Source organism: Erinaceus europaeus, chromosome 18 (assembly GCF_950295315.1).
Source record: "Erinaceus europaeus chromosome 18, mEriEur2.1, whole genome shotgun sequence".
Classification (NCBI taxonomy): domain Eukaryota; kingdom Metazoa; phylum Chordata; class Mammalia; order Eulipotyphla; family Erinaceidae; genus Erinaceus; species Erinaceus europaeus.
The window spans coordinates 801,912-817,988 of record NC_080179.1 but is presented as its reverse complement, the minus strand read 5'-3'; the positions used below and the strand labels follow the sequence as shown (position 1 = coordinate 817,988).

Genomic DNA, 16,077 nt, shown 5'->3' with positions numbered 1-16,077 from the left:
TGTGAAGTGAGATCGGCCAGAAAGAGAAGGATGAATATGGGATGATCTCACTCAGACAAATGTTGAAAAACAAAAACAGAAGGGAAAACACAGAGCAGAGCTTGGACTGGAGTTGATATATTGCACTAAAGTAAAAGACTCTGGGGTCGGCGGTGGGGTGGGGCTCAGGTCCTGGAACAGGATGGAGGAGTAAGACCGAGGCAGGAGGACCGAGGCAGGGGTCAGAGAGTTGTGTGGAGAGCTGGGAGACGCTACACACGGAGCAATGACTGGCTTGACTGTTGACTGTGAACCATTAATCCCCTTCCCCAATAAAGGGAAAAGCGTAAAAAAATGAGGTTCTGCTATGAAACTTTTGCGAGAAATTCCAGAATAAAGACTGTATTTCAGAAATCAGCAATGCCTCCTGCGTGACGCAGATAAACCTTGAGCTCCAGGAGGCAGCGCTGAGAGTCTGTGCCCGAGGCTGCCAGCTCCCAGTCTGCATGCACCATGCCCCCAGCAGAGCTGAGCAGGAGGCATAACCGCTCAAGTGTTGTATGAAAGAGTGTATTTATTTGTTTAATTCCTGTTAATAAAATGCTTCCTGTTACTTAAATAATGGAAGCATAGTGAAAAGCCTAGAAATACACTCTTATTTATTTGTTTGATTTCTGTTATTAAAATGCTTCCTGTTATTTAAATAATGGAAGCGTGGTAAAAAGTTATGAAAGGTATTGTTAATCCTAAATGGTTGTATTTGACTAACTCTTGAAAATTCTTTTAAAATATCACACTATCTACTCTTATTTGCTGCAGATGTCAATACAATAAAGATTCACTAATACATACATTAGTGAGACTTCATGCGTCATTGTGCGATTCATATGTAATTTACTGTAAATTTAAACATACAGAAGGTCAAAGTTGCACAGTGAACTCACCTGATTTTCTGCCTCTAAACTTCACTCTGCTCTGATACGTCAGTGTAACTGTCATTATTAGTGTCTCTAGTCAGTTACACACTCTGGCGTATATGATTCCTAAACACACTGATAGGTCGCTGTGACTGTCACTGTCGGTGTCTCTAGTCAGTCACACACTCTGGCGTATATGATTCCTAAACACACTGATAGGTCGCTGTGACTGTCACCGTCGGTGTCTCTAGTCAGTCACACACTCTGGCGTATATGATTCCTAAACACACTGATAGGTCGCTGTGAGTGTCACCGTCGGTGTCTCTAGTCAGTCACACACTCTGGCGTATATGATTCCTAAACACACTGACAGGTCGCTGTGACTGTCACCGTCGGTGTCTCTAGTCAGTCACACACTCTGGCGTATATGATTCCTAAACACACTGACAGGTCGCTGTGACTGTCACCGTCAGTGTCTCTAGTCAGTCACACACTCTGGCGTATATGATTCCTAAACACACTGACAGGTCGCTGTGACTGTCACCGTCAGTGTCTCTAGTCAGTCACACACTCTGGCGTATATGATTCCTAAACACACTGACAGGTCGCTGTGACTGTCACCGTCAGTGTCTCTAGTCAGTCACACACTCTGGCGTATATGATTCCTAAACACACTGACAGGTCGCTGTGACTGTCACCGTCAGTGTCTCTAGTCAGTCACACACTCTGGCGTATATGATTCCTAAACACACTGACAGGTCGCTGTGACTGTCACCGTCAGTGTCTCTAGTCAGTCACACACTCTGGCGTATATGATTCCTAAACACACTGACAGGTCGCTGTGACTGTCACCGTCAGTGTCTCTAGTCAGTCACACACTCTGGCGTATATGATTCCTAAACACACTGACAGGTCGCTGTGACTGTCACCGTCAGTGTCTCTAGTCAGTCACACACTCTGGCGTATATGATTCCTAAACACACTGACAGGTCGCTGTGACTGTCACCGTCAGTGTCTCTAGTCAGTCACACACTCTGGCGTATATGATTCCTAAACACACTGACAGGTCGCTGTGACTGTCACCGTCAGTGTCTCTAGTCAGTCACACACTCTGGCGTATATGATTCCTAAACACACTGACAGGTCGCTGTGACTGTCACCGTCAGTGTCTCTAGTCAGTCACACACTCTGGCGTATATGATTCCTAAACACACTGACAGGTCGCTGTGACTGTCACCGTCAGTGTCTCTAGTCAGTCACACACTCTGGCGTATATGATTCCTAAACACACTGACAGGTCGCTGTGACTGTCACCGTCAGTGTCTCTAGTCAGTCACACACTCTGGCGTATATGATTCCTAAACACACTGACAGGTCGCTGTGACTGTCACCGTCAGTGTCTCTAGTCAGTCACACACTCTGGCGTATATGATTCCTAAACACACTGACAGGTCGCTGTGACTGTCACCGTCAGTGTCTCTAGTCAGTCACACACTCTGGCGTATATGATTCCTAAACACACTGACAGGTCGCTGTGACTGTCACCGTCAGTGTCTCTAGTCAGTCACACACTCTGGCGTATATGATTCCTAAACACACTGACAGGTCGCTGTGACTGTCACCGTCAGTGTCTCTAGTCAGTCACACACTCTGGCGTATATGATTCCTAAACACACTGACAGGTCGCTGTGACTGTCACCGTCAGTGTCTCTAGTCAGTCACACACTCTGGCGTATATGATTCCTAAACACACTGACAGGTCGCTGTGACTGTCACCGTCAGTGTCTCTAGTCAGTCACACACTCTGGCGTATATGATTCCTAAACACACTGACAGGTCGCTGTGACTGTCACCGTCAGTGTCTCTAGTCAGTCACACACTCTGGCGTATATGATTCCTAAACACACTGACAGGTCGCTGTGACTGTCACCGTCAGTGTCTCTAGTCAGTCACACACTCTGGCGTATATGATTCCTAAACACACTGACAGGTCGCTGTGACTGTCACCGTCAGTGTCTCTAGTCAGTCACACACTCTGGCGTATATGATTCCTAAACACACTGACAGGTCGCTGTGACTGTCACCGTCAGTGTCTCTAGTCAGTCACACACTCTGGCGTATATGATTCCTAAACACACTGACAGGTCGCTGTGACTGTCACCGTCAGTGTCTCTAGTCAGTCACACACTCTGGCGTATATGATTCCTAAACACACTGACAGGTCGCTGTGACTGTCACCGTCAGTGTCTCTAGTCAGTCACACACTCTGGCGTATATGATTCCTAAACACACTGACAGGTCGCTGTGACTGTCACCGTCAGTGTCTCTAGTCAGTCACACACTCTGGCGTATATGATTCCTAAACACACTGACAGGTCGCTGTGACTGTCACCGTCAGTGTCTCTAGTCAGTCACACACTCTGGCGTATATGATTCCTAAACACACTGACAGGTCGCTGTGACTGTCACCGTCAGTGTCTCTAGTCAGTCACACACTCTGGCGTATATGATTCCTAAACACACTGACAGGTCGCTGTGACTGTCACCGTCAGTGTCTCTAGTCAGTCACACACTCTGGCGTATATGATTCCTAAACACACTGACAGGTCGCTGTGACTGTCACCGTCAGTGTCTCTAGTCAGTCACACACTCTGGCGTATATGATTCCTAAACACACTGACAGGTCGCTGTGACTGTCACCGTCAGTGTCTCTAGTCAGTCACACACTCTGGCGTATATGATTCCTAAACACACTGACAGGTCGCTGTGACTGTCACCGTCAGTGTCTCTAGTCAGTCACACACTCTGGCGTATATGATTCCTAAACACACTGACAGGTCGCTGTGACTGTCACCGTCAGTGTCTCTAGTCAGTCACACACTCTGGCGTATATGATTCCTAAACACACTGACAGGTCGCTGTGACTGTCACCGTCAGTGTCTCTAGTCAGTCACACACTCTGGCGTATATGATTCCTAAACACACTGACAGGTCGCTGTGACTGTCACCGTCAGTGTCTCTAGTCAGTCACACACTCTGGCGTATATGATTCCTAAACACACTGACAGGTCGCTGTGACTGTCACCGTCAGTGTCTCTAGTCAGTTATACACTCTGGCGCATATGATTCCTAAACAAACTGATAGGTCAGTACCTTCATGGACGCTAACATTGTGTTTCTACTGTCTAAAAACTAAAACAGGGGGCTGGGTGGTGGTGCACCTGGTTGAGCACGCACACACGCACACACGCACATACACACACACACACACACACACACACACACACACACACACACACACGTGTGCAGCGCAAGCACCAAGGTTCAAGCCCCCAGTCCCCGGTCCCCACCTGTAGGAAGAAAACTTCACGAGCGGTGAAGCAGGGCAGCAGGTATCTCTCTGTCTCTCTCCCTCTCTATCTCCCCCTACCCTCTTGATTTCTGGCTGTCTCCACCAATGAAAGGAAGGGAGGAAGGAAGGAAGGAAGGAAGGAAGGAAGGAAGGAAGGAAGGGAGGCAGGGAGGCAGGAAGGAAGGAAGGGAGGAAGCAAACAATAAAAGCGGCAGCTCCTGGGGGAACCAGGTGGTGACTGACCCAGCAGCGCAAACATATTACCGTATACTGGAGTCCAGGTTCAAGCCCCCAGTCCCCACGCGAAGTGGTGAGGCAGGGCTGCAGGTGTCTCTCCCCCTCTGCCTCCCCTACCCAGTCCATGAATAAAGACAATTTAAAGTCAAATGAGTGAGAGTGAAATGAAGATGGAAGCAGTCCTCACCAAGTGGTCATGCAGCAGCAGATTCACAGTCAGGCAGAAGGAAAAGAGCAGCTTGTCCTTCTCGAAGAGCGAGCGGCACACGTTCACGTAGAGCGAGTATGTGAAGTAGTCCTTGAGAATCTGCAGCCTGCAGGGCAGAGGGCAGGCAGACCCGTCATCCTCTCAGCAGAACCCGCACAGCACTGGGCACGTGCGTGCGTCACAATCCCGCTGGCCAAGGGTCCCTGTTGGCCAGACGCAGCCGCGTCAAGTTCTCACAGTGGAGAGACGTGTCCGCGGTTACAGCTCACTGTCAGCTGACTGACTTCTAACAAGAAACAACTCCTTTTGGGAGGAAACAGGCAGCGCATGGCACATTAATACACTACATTGAAATGTGTTAACTATTTTTGGAAACGACAAGAAATAATCTAAACATTTTCAAATATTTTTAAAAACAGATTTTAAACCCTGACATTCTGGATTTTTCTCCCTAAAGATAATCTCCCATACTCCTCTGTCTTGTCCTTATTTGGATAGAGACAGCCAGAAATCAAGAAGGAAGGGGTGGTAGAGAGGGAGAGAGACGGAGAGACACCTGCAGCCCTGCTCCACCACTCGTGAAGCTTTCCCCCTGCAGGTGGGGGCCGGGGGCTCCTTGCGCACTGTGAACTGTGCCCTCAAGCAGGTGCACCACCACCTGCCCCCCATATTTTGGGGTTTTTTAATTTCGGTAAAATTCTTGCAAATTTTTAAAATGTTGGAAACGAGAAGAAATAATGTAAACATTTTCAAATGTTTTAAAAAATAAATTTTAAACCCTGACATTCTGGATTTCCCCCCCCTAAAGATAATCTCCCATACTCCTCTCTCTTGTCCTTTTTGTGGTCAGATGTCTGAACAACTGTTTGCTAAGCCTCACACCTGTACTTAGTCTCCTTCGAACCTATAAGACAATAATGGTGAAAAAATTATTGTTGTAAGCAGATTAGAAATCTAGTCAAACTCCATCAAAGACATACAACATAGATTATAGGAAATCAGCATTTTGGATTTCTTAAAAGGAATTTTTAACTGCAAATGTGAGAACTAAATGAAGTTTTCTTTGTGGATATGGATAGTCACAAAACTATGGTACCTAGCTTCATATTGACCAATCAGTTTCTAAAGGCAAAGGACAGTGATTAGCTATTTTCTTTATTCAAAAGAAATGTTGTGTTAGGCCGTGCTGTGCTAGAAGCTTTAACACCAGGATAAGAATCACCTGGAAGGCAGCAGAGAGAGTGGACACACTCCCTGACTTAGTGCCAAGCTCTTAGTTCGATTATTTGTAAATCACCAGCAGTACTATAAGGTCTTCTATGTAAGTAACAACAGCACAAGTAACCACAACAGGGTTTTATTTCGACCTTGTTACCTCACAACTTTTACATACGCTCATATTAGAATATAAATTTGTGGCATGTGGAAGCAGCTAACAACTCTCGGGCATGAACTGACTTCTAGTCATCCCACCGTAAATCTATTCTGTACACCATAAAGAGGTGCATGCCTCCTCAGCTTAGAGTCTCCCGGGATCGGAATCCCGCGTCTCTGAAGTCAGTCTGCTGGTAGCCTGAGTTTGGTCACACGCGGTCAGCTTGGTGGGTCAAGTCTAGTCCGGGGGGCAGTGGGCAGTCTCTTCAGCTAACCGCCGCTATGAAACAGCAGTGCGGTCCCCAATCCCCGAACGCTGGCTAATGGTGGTCAGTGTTCTTTCACGTACCTCTTTGACAGAACTTCAGATTTCTCTGAGTTTTCAATGGACAGGATGAAGAGGTTGATAAACCAGGTCAGGGAGTACTGGTACATGGGCTCGATGTTGGCCAAGTCGGCAATGGAGAAGAACAGGATGGTCGAGTGGACGGCGATGGGGCGGTAGCCCATGCGGGTGCTGTCGATCTTTTTCTCCGTCTCTTCGGCCACTTCCTGCTTCTGAGAGATCTCATCCGCCAGGGCCTTGGACGAGGACAGTATCTTAATGGCAGTTTCATCTTCTAATATGTTGCCTTCTGAAGATGACAGGATTTCTAAGATCTTGTCTTCGATTTCTTTTAACTGCCTAAATAAAGCACAATTTCCTCAGAAGAACAAGAAATCACTTCGAACCACTTCCCGCGTGTTCTTTCGGAAGAAGCAGAGTTTGTAGCTGAAAAATGACTCCTGAGCGTAATGTGTCTCATTAATTTCCTATCTGGAAAGACATCAAAGAAGCAGGTCTTTCTGCCCCGCTTCTTTCTCTAACGACCATTTGTGTGGTAGCTAGAGACACAGACGGTAAGACACCCACCCTGCCACCAGGTGTCTCAGCCTGGAGACCAAGTAGCACTCCACTCATCCCTGAAATTCTTCACGACGGAGAAAGCTTTGCTTTCTCTGATGTAGCTATCGTGAGCACCAAGTCAGACATTCACACAGTGCTCCCGTGAAAACAAGCAGCCCCAGTCACCTCACTTCTAAGTGCTTGTCCTAAAATATGCTAAGCAGACACAGACACCTCGGCGTGTGGCAGTCACAGGCCTCCTAGCACCTCGGATCTGTGTGTTAAAGTCCTTCTCTGCACCACCCTTGCCCAGATCGGAACAGAAGCGCCACGCCACACAGCCCCATGCACAGTGCTTGGGTTCAGACCTCCCGTCCCCATCTTGGGGGGGGGGGCGGTTCATGAGCGGTGAAGCAGTGCTGCAGGTGTCTCTGTCCTTGTCCCTCACTCCTTCCCTCTCAGTTTCTGTCTTTATGAGAAGAAGAATGAGGGAAGGAGAAGGAGGAGAAGAAGGAAGGAAGGAAGGAAGGGAGGAGAGAAGGAAAGAAGGAAGGAAGACAGAAATGAAGGAGGAAGAAAAGAAAGGGAGGAGGAGGAGGAGAAAGGGGAGGAGGAGGAGGAGGAGGAGGAGGAGGAGGAAGAGGAAACTGCACCAGAGTGATGGATTCATCATGCAGGTACCAAGCCCCAGCCATAACCCTGGTGGTAAATAGGAAATAAAGAAATCAGAAAGCGGCGCCAGTAAACAGGAAGAGTCAAACCGAGGCGCCTCTCAACCCCACTAAGTACACCTGCAGAGCCGGCAGGGCCAGCCTTCACATGGCGCTTGCTTTCTCTCTAAGCGATCCGGAAACAAGGACAGCTCTGTATTCTGAACCTTTTGTTCTCCGCTCCCTGCAGGATCAAGGCTTGCTTTTCTTCTTCCAGGTCCGGCCTTTCTCTTGCCACCACTATCCCCAAAAGCTGGTCCTGCATCCCTTCAGAAGTTATCATGAAGTTCAGCAACGTCACCTACGGGGAAGGTCATACGCGACACAGTTAGCGTTGCTGCTGAGGCGGCCTCTGCTGCACGCCCGGCCCCCTCCCCTCCTGACAGACTGCTGGCTGTGGCCGTGTGGGGGCACTGGAGCGCACAGAGGTCATGGCTAGAGGGAAAGGCAATGCTAACTTTGGGATCAAGCCCCGTGAAGCTTCTCAAAGCCATGAATAGAATACTGCATCGATTTTTATTGGGTAATCAATTCAGTACCAACTGGTCCAATTTCTGACAACTTGAAGCAGGGCTGCGAGTGTCTCTCTGTCTCCCCGCCCCTCCTTCTTCCCTCTCCATTTCTGGCTGTCTCTATGCAGTAAATAAAGATAATTTAAAAAACTAAATAATATAGAAAGAGAATATTTGCTTTCTGGTGGGGAGTAGCACAAGCCAAGGGGAAGTCGCGTCAGAGGCACAGAGGCGCGTGTCTATTCCGTCACTGTGGAGTAGGAGGCAGAGCTCCAGAAGTCTCCATGGAGTGTGGAGAGTGAGACTTCCGCACTGTGTATCTGAGAAGCCGGTGCTCGAAACGGTCAGCATCACAAAGCTGCTGCCTCACTCTCCAAAATGCCCCAGATAACTTAGCAGCTGCCCTCAGCCACCAGAGGCCACTGAATGTTTGCTCCAATTGCCACTGATACCTTAATGAAGGAAATCCCTTAGTAGTGAGTGTCTTTGGGGGGAGACACCATCAGGGTTCTACACAGAGGCTCTCAGGGACCTCAAGGTCTCAGGTTCAACCCCCCACACCACCAGAAGCTAGAGCTGAGCAGTGCTCTGGCAAAACCAAAAACCAAAATCAAAACTAGGTACCTTTCTAAAACCTGGTACTACCACTGAAGGCAGTATATACTTTTTGTTTGTTTGTTTTTGCCTCCAGAGTTATTGCTGGGGCTCAGTACCAGCACTACAAATCCACTGCTCCTGGTTGCCATTTTTTTTCCCCGTTTTATTGGGTAGGACAGAGAGAAATTGAGCAAGGAGGGGACGACAGAGAAGGAGAGAGACAGAGACACTTGCAGACTGGCTACACCACTTATGGAGCCACCCCGCTGCAGGTGGGGAACGGAAGCTCCAACCTGGGTCCCTGAGCTTAGGGCTATGTGCCCTTAGCAGGCTGCAGCACCGCTGGGCCCCCAGGGCGATGTGTGTTTAGTAGTGATTTCATCAGATGGCTCAGCTCCACTCCTGACCAGCATCCCACAGAGGAGCCCAGAGCGGGGTGTCAGCCCTGATGGCCCTCCCTCCCTCCTGGAGTCACCCTGTTGGATGGAGCTACCTACTCAGGATCTTTGCCTTTCTACCCAGACATCATCCACTTTGGCTGTTGAGTGCTAGACCCGCTCTCTCCCCACACTGACTTGGTAGGAAGTTTCCACCTGTGGTCGGGAGGGAGAAGGAGCTCCCTGCAGTGTTCCCGGGGAGGCACGTCCTTCCTCTGCCCGCCCTTCCCGCCACGCCCAGGCTCCTGCCCCTCAGTGGTACCCTCTGGGCTAAACTGCCCCCCATCTCTACCCCGCTCAGTACAGACTCCACGGGCAGAGACGATGAGCAGTCTGAAGTTGAGCAAGTTTAAAAGCTCATTGACAATTATGTCATTCTTTACTGCTTGGGCATTTGCTCAGAGGAAAATTATAATTAAAGCTCTCAAGAGATTTTTTTTTTCTGATAGCTTGAGAAATCAAGTGCACAGGTTAGATTAGTTTTAACCCCAGACCGTGGTTAAAGAGTCCAGGAAATGGCATCTTTGGGACCTCCACCTCACCGTTTGTACCCCTTGAGCGTGCGATCTCGTGAGGAAAGGGTTTGCAGGCCGGCCCCTTGCTCACAAAGACACATCGAAAACAGCGCCAGCATGGCCGTGTGAGTTTATGCTCCCCGAGACTGGAAGAGTCGTAGCAGGTGGAATCACCACACGGGTGTTTTTGAAAGAGAAAGGGGCCGAGGAGGAGGTCCTGGAATAGATTCCAGAGGAAGGATTTCCGCTGGCAGATGGAAGCTGCAAGGGGTCTGAGCCCTCCTGTGCCTCCTCCTCACTGGACTAAGAGTGGTTTGTGCATCCACGACATTTGGGTGTGAAATTGTGAGAATCGAGGAAAGACAAGTCTTTCCGTGCCATCTATTTATAAATACATTTTGGCAGCAGAGGTCTGTGAATTTACCACTTTTTTAATACATTCCTCTGTTTCACTCATGTTGAAAAGTTAGGGAATAATGCTAATAATCAGCTGTTAGAAAAACCATTTGGCTGGACCTTAAGCATTTTGCAAAATTTATTTAGTAAGCACATCGCTCAGCGAGATGAACATGCCTCCCTTCTGTTTTCTAAGAAAGGGATGAAAGCACAGAGTCACACAAGTGAGAGTGCTTGGTTTTCCATCAGACAGTGCGGCTTCAGAATCCACGCTCGAAACTCCCACTAGACATCCTGGACATCGCCTCTGTCAGCAGGTAAGTCAAAGGTGTTTAGGGGGTCAGGCAGTGGCGCACCTGGTTGAGCGTACACATTACAGCGCGCGAGGACCCAGGCCAAGCAGGGCTGCGAGTGTCTCTCTGCTTCTCTATCTCCCCTTCCCTCTCAATTTCACTGTCTCTATCCAATGATAATAAAGAAAAAATCAAGTCATCTAGATAACAGATTGCCATCTCATTGATTACGGACCTTGGTAAGAACTTTCATATTTTAACACTGTGTCAAAGAAAAAGCAAAAGCCAGAGGCTCCTCAGTCCACTTCCCCCCAGACCTCCAGGCATCCCTGAATGTCCTGTCTAAGCTGCATCCCCGGCTACAAGCCCCCGGGACATCCTGCCGCCCCTCTGTCTTCCCGGTCACAGCTGCCTTTTCTTCACATGCAAGTTGTTTCCTACACAAAGCCTCACTTACTCTTCACGCAGGGGATGAATACACTCATCTTTGCACTTGCCTGCCTCTGCTGAGCAATGCCTATAGTCACTGAAACATTTCCAACAAAAGGCAGCCTCTGGGTCCCCTGGCTAAGTCCTGTCTTTGTGGAGTTCACAAAACAGAAGGAGCATTTCTTAGTGATCTCTCGTTTGCTTCTGTCCGTGAAAGCCAGCCCGTATTTCCTCCCTCGTCCCCTCACCGCAAGCATCTACTGAATGCAGATGACGGCAAAGAACTAGGAGCACGGACGGGGTTGCAGGATGGCGTGATCAAAGCTGCAGACCAGCACCTCAAGTCATTCTACTCACTCACTAGCTAAGACTTTAAGCCGACTTCATTCTGTGAAGGGGACTTTAACGTTTAAAAGAAGCATAGTTGAAAAGAGCTCTTTAATTAAATTATATCAGATAGCAGGAGGAAGACTGGAGTCCTGCCCCTGAGTCCCAGGTCAGTCAGTGGTCAGCGTCCTCCCGTGTGTCACAGAGAAAGGATGCCTGCCTGCTGTCTGTGGTTAACCGCGGAGGTCTGGGAAGGATGTCAGTGGCATCCTCCTCCTGTTCTTTCCCCACTGCAGATGGAAGGCTCTGGTAAACACACGAAAGTAACGCTTAGAAACGACATCCTGCCAGCTCTAGGAAAGGCCGAGAAACGGCAAAGTCTGCTTTTCTCTGAAAGACCTGCTTCTATGGCTCTAGAGGACACCCTGGTGGCTGGTACTGGCCTTCACTGACGTTTCGGGCAGATAGTGAGGGTTCCTCAGCTTGGTGGTGATGTAGAAGCGGAAGTCTGGAGCGTACTCAATGGTCGAGTCCCCGAGGCGGATGCAGGTGCTCCCGCCCTGCTTGAAGGTCTGTTTGAGCAGAAGGGGCTCCAGAATAGGGTCGAGCTCTTCTCCCACGTTTTCCAACAGCACTAGAGAGAACCAGGAGAGGGAAGTCCCTGTTACTTTCAATGTTGATGCGCATTCAAGCTTCCAAATGCAGCACCGTGCTCCTGCTCTTAGTTACTTATTAAACCACCGCGCTTTTTGTCTCCTAGGGTAATAAGGACAATAAGGACAGATGACTGGGTGTCCCCAGGAGGCCTTAGCTGGAGCCTACAGAGTGGCCGCTCCCGCTCTCATGGTTCTGGTGCACAGAACCTGGGCCCACGGACACCTCCACATGACCAAGTCCAGACACTGCAGACGACTCACCACAGTCCACTGGGCTTCCAGCTAGAGCCAGTCAGAGAGCTGGCTCAGTTCTGAAATGATCTTCTTCTCCATTTCCTCCACGTAAGAGGTCTTCATTAGCCAAAGCAGGGATGTAAGACCGTTTCTAAAGTCCTCTTTTATGTTTTTTGGAATACGTGTAAAGATTTTAATGACTGAGAGTTTCATGTAACACTAGACAAGTATATACATTTTATAGAATATTTACAATACTATATTTTTCTCTTTTTTTTTTTTTTTCTATTTCATTAAGGTGAACAGAGAGAAATTCAGAGGGGTAGTGGGAGACAGGGAGGGAGACAGAAAGAGAGACACCTGCAGGCAGCCCTGCTTCACTGCTTGTAGAACTTCCTCCCTGCAGGTAGGGAGAGAGGGCTCGGACCCAGGTCCTTGTGCATAGTAACGTGTGTTCAACAGCATGTGCCACTGCCTGGGCTCTGATGCCGTGTCTCTGAAAATCACATGAAGCATTTGAGATACTAGTGTTGTGCAGGAAGTAGATATTTAACAAGTGGCTCTGTTAATAACTGAGTGCATTTTCCCTACAGAAACTCTACTTCTGTTATGTGTGGAATCAGACCCCAATCCCATTGTGACTTCTCTATTTAAACTGAGAAACATACTTTATCCTACAACATGAAAAGAATTTCCTCCAATTAGAACTTTCAATGACATCACCGCCATCTAAAATCACCTGAATTATCATAGTGGCAGCGGTCTTCACAAAGTGTGTACAAGTAAACCAAAAATGTCGTCATCTCCATTTTAGGAATGAAAACTGGATCCAGTCAAAACAAAGTATTGGTAGTGAGCTCCGTAAAGTGCCTGTCTTATTTATTCTAGGAGGTGGAGGTGAGGCGGGTGGAGCTCTGCACACCTGGTGCCTGGGGCAGAGTTTGGGGTCTCCTGTGTAAAAGCCCAGAGCCCCAGCACTGCATCACCTGCACGCCCTCTGATGTGCCTCTCTAGAGCACACAGAAATGTCAGTCAGACCCACCAAGCTCAGTACTGGAGGGCTGGCGCTATTCCATAATGATTCTTCAAAAGACGTCCTTGCCTGAGCCCCTGACGTCCCAGGTTCAATCTCCAGCACCACCACCAGCCAGAACTGAGCAGTGCTTTGGTCTCTCTCTCTCTCCCTCCCTCCCTCCCTCCCTGTATTTTTCTCATTAAATAATAAATAAAATATTTCAAAAGATTAGTATTAGATTTTATAGTAATTCAAGATTTAGCTTGAATTTGATTTTAGTTTTATTGAAATATAAATGTATTTATTTTAATGTTATTTGTACTCATTTACTTATTATTGCCATCAAGGGCACTACTGAGGCTTAGTACCAGCACCGCAAATCCACCACTCCTGGCAGTGATTTCCACCTTTTCTTTCAATTTTATAGGACAGAGGGAAATGGAGATGGGAGGGAAAGGCAGGTAGATAGATGACAGATGATAGACGGATGGATGGATGGATGGATGGATGGATGGATGGATGGATGGATGGAGGAATGCGTGGATAGGATCATATGACACCACCGCATTCTGGCATGGCATTTTTCTCACCATTCTTACAATTTGAAAATCACAAATTATCATTCCTGAGGTTTACAGATGAGGGAAGAGAGGCCCGGCTAAGTCAAGTAAACTTTTCCGGTTCAATTCACTAGTAAATGGCGAAACAGAGACGTGGACTCAGCATTCCCATCCCCCTACACAGCGCTCAGGCCGGCGGTCTCAGGCCAGCGGTCATTGCTGACATGATATACTCCTTCACCTTACAACTTGACAGGTAAAAAGAACGTGGAGATTTCTACTTCAGGTGTGGTGTGTTGAGCACTATTTGGCTAGTTAATTGCTTTTCAAAACCTATCTGTTTCTTAAGATTTTGTTTACTTTACAGGAGAGTCTCCTCAAAGACCAAGAAGCCAGGGCAGCACCCAGCACAGGAGGAAACAGCACGGCCTGAGCAGGGAGCTCAGCTGTGCAGGTCTGCCTCCCAGTGATGCTTCTGTCTGTGAGCCTACACGTCCGTCCGTCAGTCCGTCCATCCGCCCCTTGCACAAGACAGTGCCGGGTGACGGGGACTGGGGCGGCTCCTTCACGCACTCGCTCAGCTCACTCGTTCACAGTAGCTTATGGTGGTTGAGAACCCAGCACGTTGTCAGACAAGCGGATGGGCAGATGAATAAGAAGGCAGAGTAAACGTCAAGCCAGAGGTGGTTTGACATCTCTAATTACAAAGGAAAGAGACGATCAGTCCCGGGAGACAGCAGAGGTAAGCAAGGAGCGGCCACCGCAGATTCTGTTCTGGGGCAGGCGGAGCAGTGGGGCCTCTTGCCGACACCCAGCCCCAGGACCCAGGATCCAGTACCCAGCAATTACTTTGGAGGCAAAAAAAAAAAAAAAAAAGTTCCTAATGAGAACGTTTTTAGTAGAGTTAAAGGAAACTCTATATGAACCAAATATCTAATTTTACTATTTACAGCATTTACCATTTTTCCATCTTCATGGAGTTATGAGAAATTGATTTATCAGCTGTGTCACTGACACCCCACTCACACTTTGCCCATTAAGCCACTGATATCGGTGTACCTTTCTTGTCATTTAAAAAAACGTATTATTAGACTCAGATAGAGAAAGAGATAAATTGAGAGGGGGGGGAGATGGAGAGAGAAACACCTGCTTCCCCACTCATGAGGCTTCCCCCCTGCAGGTGGGGGTCAAGGGCTTGAACCCGGGTCCCTGTGCACTGTGATGTGTGCGCTCAACCAGGTGCGCCACCACCCGGACCCTGAGCCTTTCTTTACTTTCTTTCTTTTTAAAAATTTCTTTATTAGGGGATTAATGTTTTACATTAGACAGTAAATACCATAGTTTGTGCATAACATTTCTCAGTTTTCCACATAACAACACAACTCCCACCAGGACCTCTGTCATCCTTTTTGGACCTGTATTTGGACCCCCCACCTACCCCAGAGTCCTTGACTTTGGTGCAATACACCAACTCCAGTTCAGGCTCTACTTGTGTTTTCTCTTCTGATCTTGTTTTTCAACTTCTGCCTGAGAGTGAGATCATCCCATATTCATCCTTCTGTTTCTGACGTATTTCACTTAGCATGGCTCCTTCAAGCTCCACCCAAGGTGGGCTGAAAACAGCGAATTCACCATTTTTAACAGCTGAGTAGTATTCCATTGTGTATCTAGACCACAACTTGCTCAGCCACTCATCTGTTGTTGGACACCTGCGTAGCTTCCAGGTTTTGACTATTACACATTGTGCTGCTAAGAACATATGTGTACACAGGTCTTTTTGGATGGGTGTGTTGGATTCCTTAGGATATATGCCCAGGAATTACAGGGTCATAGGGTAGGTCCATTTCTAGCCTTCTGAGAGTTCTCCAGACTGTTCTCCACAGAGGTTGGACCAATTTACATTCCCACCAGCAATGCAGGAAGGTTCCTTTGACCCCACAACATCTCCAGCATTTGCTGCTGTTACCTTTTCTGATGTATGACATTCTCACAGGAGTGAAGTGGTATCTCACTGTTGTCTTTATTTGCATTTCTCTGACAATCAAGAGACTTGGAGCATTTTTTTTCATGTGTTTCTCGGCCTTTTAGATCTCTTCTGTGGTGAATATTCTTCCATATGCTCTCCCCATTTTTGGATGGGGTTATTTGTTTTCTTGTTGTTGAGTTTGGCAAGCTCTTTATATATCGTGGTTATTAGCCTCCTGTCTGATGAATGGCATGTAAAGATCTCTCCCATTCTGTGAGAGGTCTCCTGGTTTGGGTAGTGGTTTCTTTTGCTGTGCAGAAGCTTTTTAATTTGATGTAGTCCCATAGGTTTATACTTGCCTTAAGTCTTTGTAATTGGATTTGTTTCTTTGAAGATGTCTTTAAAATGTATGCAGAAAAGAGTACTGCCAATATTTTCCTCTAAGTATCTGATAGTTTCTGGTCTAACATCCAAGTT

General features: G+C 47.8%; 1 protein-coding gene across 1 annotated transcript in view; it reads right to left on the bottom strand.

The window, feature by feature from the left end:
- The window catches only part of DNAH7 (dynein axonemal heavy chain 7), a 197,201-nt gene that overhangs the window by 33,585 nt on the left and 147,539 nt on the right, over window positions 1-16,077 (bottom strand). Inside the window, exons 49-52 of the mRNA XM_060177540.1 lie at window positions 11,613-11,803; window positions 7,831-7,964; window positions 6,417-6,752; window positions 4,673-4,799 (exon numbers count right to left, since the gene is read on the bottom strand). Of these exons, the coding sequence (XP_060033523.1) occupies window positions 4,673-4,799; window positions 6,417-6,752; window positions 7,831-7,964; window positions 11,613-11,803 (788 nt within the window). The remainder of the gene's footprint in view (window positions 1-4,672; window positions 4,800-6,416; window positions 6,753-7,830; window positions 7,965-11,612; window positions 11,804-16,077) is intronic.